The following is a 9,235-nucleotide window of genomic DNA, read 5'->3' as shown; positions in this document are numbered from 1 at the left end:
AGTTGTCACTTTAAAATTGGCACGTGAAAATTAGATTCCGTTAAATATCCTCCATCAGATTCAAGAATATCGCTCGAGCGTAAAATCATCGAATGAACCTTTCGTTCAATTTCTACCCATTCTTTCCGTGGTAAATTTGAATAATTGTGGATAGATTCTTCTCTTTCCTTTGCGCGTTTTTTCGATAATTCGTTTGTTGTTGTCCTCTGTCTCATTATGCTCGCGCGTAGAACGTTCCGGTTTAGTCGCATGAGAAATATACATACAATGCATCTATTCTATGTATACATGTTTGTTAATAATATTTTTTTTTTTTTTGTACAGAGCTTTCATTGGTTTTCGAAAAGAAGGAATTAGTCTTTCAATAGTGATAACGAACTGTTTTTTTTTGTTTTTTTTTTTTGTTTTTTTTGTTTTTTTTGATCGAATGCAGGGTGTTCGGCTTTGCGAGTTTTTTTTCTTTGTTCACTTTGTATGTATCACTTTCACTTTTTCGTCGCAATTATTTTGCAATTATCTCTCAGAAAGCCTGGAGGAGTGTTTCAAATCCACTTACGTTTCGCGAGAGCCGATGCTAAAAAACTTGCCAGCGTTTCAGAGAAACATCTCGGCAAAGGTTCAAGATTCCACTGTGATTTATATATCTCAACTTTGTTTCAATACGATAACAAAAATAACATTTGACGTTTCGAGACGAAATTGAGACAAGAAGCAATGATTCTTTCAATTTCTTTTGCAAAGAGATTTAAACATAAATAAATTAAAATATAATTCTGAAAAACAATAACAATTAAGTAAAAAATATAACAACACAAGCTATGAAACATTCTCGTCTCAAAATATCTTACAATTCGGTATTCTCTCTTTCTTTAAATTTCGTGGCAAAACTAGATAAGAAAGTAAAACTGTAGTTTTCGAATCATGAATACACACAAAAAGAAGGAAAAAAAAAAAAGAAGATACTGTTTGCAGTATCTCGAGGACCCACGTTGATCGACTTTGTCCCCAGGGCGATAACAAGATTACCCTCGCCATGCTCCTCTCGCTTTGCGCTGGCAGTCTTCAAGCTTTCGCAATTTGCATCGGCAAGTGACCGAAAGAATCGTTTGCCACGGAGACACCGCGATCGCGGTAATACTCCAAACAGCTCGTATTTCGTTCACGTAAGGGCAAGAAAGATCAATAAAGTGATATCGCGTGTCAGATGAAGCTCGAACATCCAGCATATACAAGATAGAAAAGTGCACTTTCCTCAGCGGCGATTCTCGAAGCTGAGTACACGTTACGCATTATACATGCCGATAATATATGTATATATCTACGTGCATATACATTTACATACAAATGTATGTGAACATATATGTACATACATATAGCATGTATTGTATATGTATATATACTTTTATATATATATATATATATATATAAAAGAATCGAGTATAATGTACACGTACAGACTGTCTCCAACGAGGGGGGGAAGGGAGGATTGTTCCCCCCGTTTTACTTTCCTCTCAAAATCTTCAATCTACGCTTTTCTTCATCTGTTTCTTTTCTTCGTTTCTCTCTGTTTCCCTCCTCTCTATTTTCCCTTTCTTTCTTTCCTTTTCTTCCCTCCTCTTCTCCTTCCTCCACTTCCTAATTTGGTCTGGAACGTCTCTCCCTGGAGTTTCTCACTGTCAGCGGATGTACTTTCATCACCGACTTAACAGGATCCATTATAATTAGCCGGTTTCTCTGACGTCGATCATTAGGCTTCGTCGGAGTGGGAGCCTTGAGAGCTACGCTTCTTCTTATGATTGCCGTGATGATGGTGATGGTGATGATGATGGTGTTGATGGTGGTGCTCGGTGTGCATCAGCGCGTCGGTCTCCGGTTGATTCTGATGGCCCACCAGAAGGTCGAGCGTGCCTCGCGGAAGTCCGGCCTGGTCGTTAGCCGGCGGCGGAAGCGGGGTTGCCACGGGCGACTCGCTTGGTAATGGCACGCAGTGTAACACGTAGCATCTGACACCGGCTAGGATGATGCCTAAAATTATTATGCTTCCGTTAGAATGAAAAAATTTTACAAAAGTTGTAACGTCGATGTACCATTGAACTATTTAACCAGTTAGAATTACCAATGATTAAATAAATCAAGAATGACGCCGGAGAATCATTTCACAGAGTGGACTATTATTTTTTTACTTATTTCATATTTTGTGCTTGTTCGCTCATACTGAGCTTCCATTGGAATGATATTTTACTTATTTTATATTTTGTGCTGTTAGCTGATACTGAGCTTCCATTAGAATGATATTTTACTTATTTCATATTTTGTGCTGTTACTTGATACTGAGCTTCCGTTAGAATGATATTTTGTAATGTCTATGTATTGTTGAACTATTTACTCAGTTGGAATTACCAATGATTAAATAAATCAAGAATCATTTTACTCAGTTAGAATTACCAATGATTAAATAAATCAAGAATCATTTTACAGAGTGGATTATTATTTTTTTACTTATTTCATATTTTGTGCTGTTAATTGATACTGAGCTTCCGTTAGAATGATATTTTACAAAGTTGTAATTTTTGATGTACAGTTGAACTATTTAACCAGTTAGAATTGTCAATGATTAAATAAATCGAACGATGCAAGAATAATACTGGATAATTAAATATCACTTTTTTATTTATTTCATATTTTGTGCTGTTGGTTGAAACTAAATAAATAGTAAGTAACTTTTTAAGAATAAATAGTATTAAATTGATTTCATGTTATGCAATGAATTCGTAACATAATGACAAAAGATTGATTATAGTTGGAGGTAAGATTTGGTTCACCTGGAGATTGGAAAATTAGAATATGACACGCTTGTCATTTGAATAATGGCGGTAAAAAAATCAATCTGATTGTGTGTTATGATATTTGCATAATTCTACAAGCAGGTCTCATGAAATATTTAATTAAACATTGAATTTCTCGAATTATACTCGCTAATTTCATAGAGATGTAATCATATTTGTTAGTTATATTCATTTCGTTAGATATAAAAGAGTAGAAATAAGTTACGGTATGTAGTGACAGAGCGTCTGACTAATGCCAGGACTATCTACTGTGAAACGTGATACAAATAGAAACTCTCCTAGTATTTATAACTAATGCTTAAGTGAAAATCGTGCAATTTAAAGTTAAATCACACATGTTAACAACGAATGTTAAAATGATTTAAATTATAAATTAAGCTATACTATTTTTACATATTTATATGTTTCATATTCAACGCTTGGCTCAGATATCTATAAATTACAACAATCTATAAACATTCCCATTGAAACTTGCAATAGCAATTCATTCTACTTTTGAAATATTCGATCTCTGTTACAACGAATTCACATTCAAGGTACAACACAAAATCTAGGTTTATTAGTTTAAAGCAAACCATTGGTGATGTTGTAAAAAGCTGATTTCGATCAAGCATGTTAGTCGTACATTACATTCGAAATACAACGCAGAATCCAGGTTACTATTAGTTTAAAACAAACTTAGCGATGGAAACGAGTTTTGCCTTTGGTTTGGTACAGCGATAATTTCCGTACACAGGCGTGTAACGAAAATTCGATTAAAATTTGTGTGATAAATTTCGAGCGGTTCATCGATATGTTTCGCGTTAATTAATATCCTTTGCAATCCACTTGGCGAATTTAATTCCAAACCGGCTGCTTTATCCGTAAGTTTACGTGTATGACCGCGCGTTGATAATAATATCGACGCGCATGAATTTCGTGGAACAACTTTAATGAACATGCAAATGCATTACAGAGCTTCTTGCCACTGTGTTCGAGTCGAGTCTGCATTCAAACGATCTCGCTAAAAAACAGCAACACGATAATGTCCCATTATCAAACTATGTAACGGCATACTTTTTTTCTTTTTTTTCATAATAGTATACGAAACAGGTTTTAAGTTTTCTCCTCGATCTTCTGTGACGTGACATTTTGTTTTCAATTTGAAATTAGATTACAGAATTCAATTTTACGACGTGCATGGAAAAAAAACCAGGAAGAACAGAGAAGTTCAGTTATAAAAATTTACATCAACTTCGTTTCAATATAAAAATGTTGTTCAACTGTCGAAAACTGTTGGCGAATTAATTTTAATGGAATTTTTGGGGCGAATAAAAATGAGTGCCCGAGCATTTGGAATTTTATTTCAGCAGAGAAAGTTCAATTAATTTCAATCTCTCCTGCTTTTGGAATGGTATTATCCCCTTTTTATTTGTAAAACTCGAGTGCTACATATGATCGTTTTTATAACTGTGTCTCTTTCTTAAATATAATTTTGCAATAGATAAGATACATATAAATTAATATATTTATAATAGATAAAATACATATAATTCAATAAAATTGATATTTATGACAAAATTGAAAGATGCAAAAATGCATGGAAGAACATATTTAAGAAAATATGCGAAATACCGGCTACAATAATTTGCACGAAATTAAGTTTAAGTGTTAAATTATTATATTCAGTACGCGTTAGTTAAAATTCTATTTCTTTAAACGTGTAAACATCCACATTATAATTTGCTCAAAAACAACGTTTCCTCGTTAAACGTCTCCATTATGAAAATTACACAAATTCGTAATAGTAAATATATTCAACATCTTTTTCGGAGAAAATTCGCATCGTCGAAGGTTTTTCCTTGAAGCAAGTCAAAGAATGGAATATCACTTTTATTACGATCACGATGTTAACTGGCAGTAACTTGATTAGTGTCCGGAATGGATAGCTCACAGCAATACGATTAGGTCATAAAAGCTCTGAAGACGAGGCGAGTTCTTTTCAAACTGTTTCTTATTGCCTCGGCATCGTCTTATACAATACATCCGACTACGGTATAAAATAAAACGAGTTTGTTTCATTACTTCAGCGTATGAAAATCGGCACATTAAAGATTTTTAACAACAGACAACTTTAAAATAAAACGCGAACAGCGTTTCGTCTCTCCTCTCGTTTTCATATAAAATATTATCCGTGATTCAATCGCGCAGAATCGCTCGATGTCGTTGGGACAAACTTTTTTTCTGCAAACAAAGTATTTTAATAGCGGGAGTTTCCGAAATGTTGGAAAGTTGAAGTTTGTCAGAGAGCGGCCATTGGAACAGAAAAGCCGAGGTTTTCGCGGGGAATTTCTGTCGAAATTGAAACCGATGAAAACGGAGAGGAGATAAATCGAATAACAGTGGAAATTACCGCGACGTGATTAATTTATTTCGTTCGTTGCCCACCTTTCCACGTGAGCTTCGAGAACAGTATTTGTGTCGTTAAGCTCTAGTTATTGTTTAAGCATTTACAACGAACATAAATGCTGGTTAACAATACCAGCTGGTCTGGGAATTTTGCAAATGTCAGTACGATCGAGTCTATTCCATTTCGCAACTTGCCAAAGCATGAACCTCGCGGCTCTAAAGTTCAAAAGTTATAGAAATCAGTGAACAGTGATGGAACCAGCTGCACAACGAGACATAGGACGCAAGTTTGCAGGATTCAAGAGGAAAAGGAAAAATTCTTTTCCTTTGTATCGAGATTCCTTCGCATATTTATTTTACTACACGTTTACTCCGAAAACTACGAGATAAGTAAAATAAAAGAAATTAAATGATTTCCTCGCAGTTTTTTTTCATGTTCCTTCGTATTATTCATGAATATCCACTCTGAAGGAGATTCAAACGAAAGAATAATTAAAAACAATAATTCTTCAATTTATTATCGCGCGAATGTTCGTCTTATAAATTGTGTTAATAAACGAATGTGACCTTTTCTACTGATATCACATTTCTGTAAAAAAAAAAAGAAAAAAAAAATACGCGTACGTATTTTAATTGTTCAGCGAAATTATATTAAACGGTGCGTCTCGTTTGAGGATATCACATTTTGGTCACAATTGTAACCCAATTAATCAATAAAATTAAATTACATGTCTTGCTGAAGACACGTAATTAAATATATAGGTAAATCACACGTCCTGTCGAAAATATTACACGTTATAAATGAAAATGGCAGTTATGCATGAATATCGAATTGAAGTATCACGCGTTGAAAATTCCGATCAATATGAAATTTAATTACTGAAACTAGATCTCATGATAGATATTGGGAGTATCAGATCACTGCGAAAAATGTGACCTAATTATTCAATGGAATTATGTTACATTTTTTCTTTTCTTTCGGAAATACTTCACTTCTGCCAGAAATATAGATCAATTAGACAATAAAATTAAATCGCTATAAAGTATACGTATGACGATGCAACAAATAATATCTAATTGATATATTAAATGTGTAACCAATGATTGATACATTATGTGCTTTCTATCAATGTACAAGCATATCAAACGTATAATATATAATATATTAATATTATATATAATATTATTAATTAATATTAATATTACATATAATATTATTAATTAATATTAATACTATATATAATATATATTTTGAATTTTAGAATCCTTTTATCAAAGTGATAGAATTTATATTTATATCAAATTTTCTCTGCTTTATAACATTTAAACACTTTTGCTGGTCAATGTATAATATTTAATATTGTTAAAATTTACTTTGACATCAGAAAACACGTGTCTCTAGTATCAAAAATAATGGAACAAAATCTTCTCCACGGTTCAAAAAGAAAAAAAAAAAAAAATAACAAACCACAAACACGATTGAACAAATAACAAATATGATTAAACTTCACGAAAGCATGCCGAAAGTCGCCAATTCTAAATCTAGAGAGAGACACAGCGAGCGAATTCGGGAATTGAAGTTGCAATTGGTCCCTGATGAATTCACTTCATTGCCCTCATGCGTTTTAACTTAGAAATCAAGCGCGGAACGGCGGAAACCTATTTCCTTGGCCAATTATTCTCCGACGAAGTTCAGGATTTCCTTGGTACAGAGTTTCGCTCGGACTTGAAAGAGAGAGGAGGGAGAAAAAAGTGGCTCACCTAGGAGAAGCAGAATAGTTCCCGCTACGAGTAGAGCGAGTCGATGGTCGGTGGTCGTCGCACCCGGGGCAAGTTGGACTAGACCAACCACCAGCACCACTGCGCCTAACAATAGGCACACCACCACCGCGTGCAGCCCCGATATCTGTGAACGACAACGTCCCTGTTAAATCATTTCCCGTGCGAATCATCTTGCGGTCATTCCACGTCCGTGGGCTGGTAAATTATTCACCGTTCCTGAGTGAGGCGACTGAAGTCGCTTACTATCGAACGATTCTCTGCGAAAGGGAATCATTCGATGATCCGTGTTTTCTTAGCCTTTTTTTTTTTTTGTTGAGAAGCTCGTGAATATTGGAAATTATGTTTGAGGTAGAAATTTTAGAAAGTTTAGAAAGATGGTGTGTTATGTTAACCCTTCGTAACCAGAATTTCGATCACTTGCGAGAGGAAAAAACTGTCGGTTAATTCCAATTGACCACTTGCGCTGGAGTGGCGTGTCAAATTTTTTGTCCCAAATTGCAACATTTTCTCAGTTTTAAGTATATTTAAATGTAAGCCGGGCAAAGCAATTAATAAATTTATTACTTCTTAATAATTTCTATGCAATGATATCGTACCGACGAGTTCAAAAGAAAAAGAAAGCGACAAATTATTGTACACGGTTCGGTCACTCGTTACGGTCCGCGCGACAGGGGTTAACCTCTTGCGCTGGGATGACGTTCCACGCACGTCGAGAATTTTTTGCCCGAAATTGCAACATTTTCTCAGTATTTTAAGTATATTTAAACGTAACCCAGGCAAAGCAATTAATAAATTTATTATTTCTTAATAATTTCTATGCAATGATATCGTACCGACGAGTTCAAAAGAAAAAGAAAGGCGACGGTTTATTGTACACGGTTCGGTCACTCGTTACGGTCCGCGCGAACCAGTTGCCAGCGCAAGGGGTTAAAGATCCATGGATGAATAATTGTTACGCAATTGCCCTTTGCATTGTTGATAATGGCAGTTCGTTCGGTATTTTTACAACGTAACAAATGCAACAACTTTGACGAACGTTATCAAAACGTTTTCATACGTGTAGACGTAACTTTTAAACTGCAGAAAGTTAAATTATTCAAATTGCCTTTAATTAATCGAACGCGTTGCAATTAAATACAACATGTGTTGAAATGAAATCCAACCATTAAATAACGTCTGTGTTTAACGTTTCTGTGTTACCCGCGTTTTAATCAATAAACTTTCAGGAAACAGAGCCGACGTCACATTTTCGCTCTGCGTGTGTTTTCGATGCCACGTTTCACGTCACGTTAATGCTTTTGAACTTTTGATAGGGAGGAGAAAAAAAACGCACGATATTTTCATGGTATTTAAATGACACACACATAGTGTGTGAAATAATAATAAGAAAAAACACGATGCGTAGCGCGTCAAGTTCCCCGAGATCAATAAATACACAGTCACGTTAACGCGACGCGACGATATCTCTGCGGTGTCATCGCGTACGTGTATATGTGTGTGTGTGTGTGTGTGTGTGTATAAGCGAGAAATTACCTTGCCACAAAGATACAATTCGGGTAAAGGCTCCAGGTGGCTGTTGTGGCCATGAGGGCTGGGGGTTGGCGGCGAGCCTTGAGGCGGTGGCATCCATTGGCCCCCTAGGTAAAGTTGACTAGGACGTTTTAGTCTTTTCTCTTGTCGTTTACGTTCGTGGCGAACTGCCACCGCTGGCATTGCACCGATCATCCTGCAAAAACAGTCGGCCAACAGTTAGCGGGCAATTAAAAACGGCACTTTACGCTCGTGAATATTTCCCTTACAGCTTCAGTATCTTCAATTTTCGCTTTGTAAACTGTCTCTGCCGAGGGATGAATACTTTAGAATGAGACTTTAAAATTCTTCAAATAATTACTTATCATTATTAAAAAGCATTTATAGATGTTTATAAATACTTGCAGATTATAGATTTTTTTAAAAAACAGTTTACACTTTGTTGTTTCGAAGAATGCTCGTCACTGTTTTTTCACAAATGAGTGAAGTAGAATTTGAAAACAATCGGAAGAGAATAACGAACAGTTCAAAGAATTGGAAATCATTTCTTCTCGTTTGTATATTACGTGTACAGTTTTACTTACATTCTTGTTTCTTTTTTTTTAACTTCAATTGCCTCTGTACGTCTTATTTGCTTCAACTGATGGATAAATTAATGCGCAGCGAGTAAGACTAATTTGGAAGTTAAT

At 35.1% G+C, this 9,235-nt stretch overlaps 1 protein-coding gene across 1 annotated transcript; it reads right to left on the bottom strand.

The window, feature by feature from the left end:
- Positions 1–285: 285 nt before the first annotated feature.
- On the bottom strand, positions 286–8,741 carry LOC122536233. Its single transcript, XM_043668426.1, has 3 exons — positions 8,550–8,741; positions 6,996–7,140; positions 286–2,025 (listed from the first exon to the last, which is right to left on the bottom strand). The coding sequence occupies exons 1-3, from the start codon at positions 8,739–8,741 to the stop codon at positions 1,748–1,750; spliced, it is 615 nt and encodes a 204-aa protein (XP_043524361.1). The 3' UTR covers positions 286–1,747.
- Positions 8,742–9,235: the final 494 nt, after the last annotated feature.

The sequence above is a fragment of the Frieseomelitta varia genome, unplaced genomic scaffold, assembly GCF_011392965.1.
Source record: "Frieseomelitta varia isolate USP_RPSP 00005682 unplaced genomic scaffold, Fvar_1.2 scaffold_816, whole genome shotgun sequence".
Classification (NCBI taxonomy): domain Eukaryota; kingdom Metazoa; phylum Arthropoda; class Insecta; order Hymenoptera; family Apidae; genus Frieseomelitta; species Frieseomelitta varia.
Note: the sequence above shows the minus strand (reverse complement) of the source record. Positions and strands in the feature narration are given on the sequence as shown.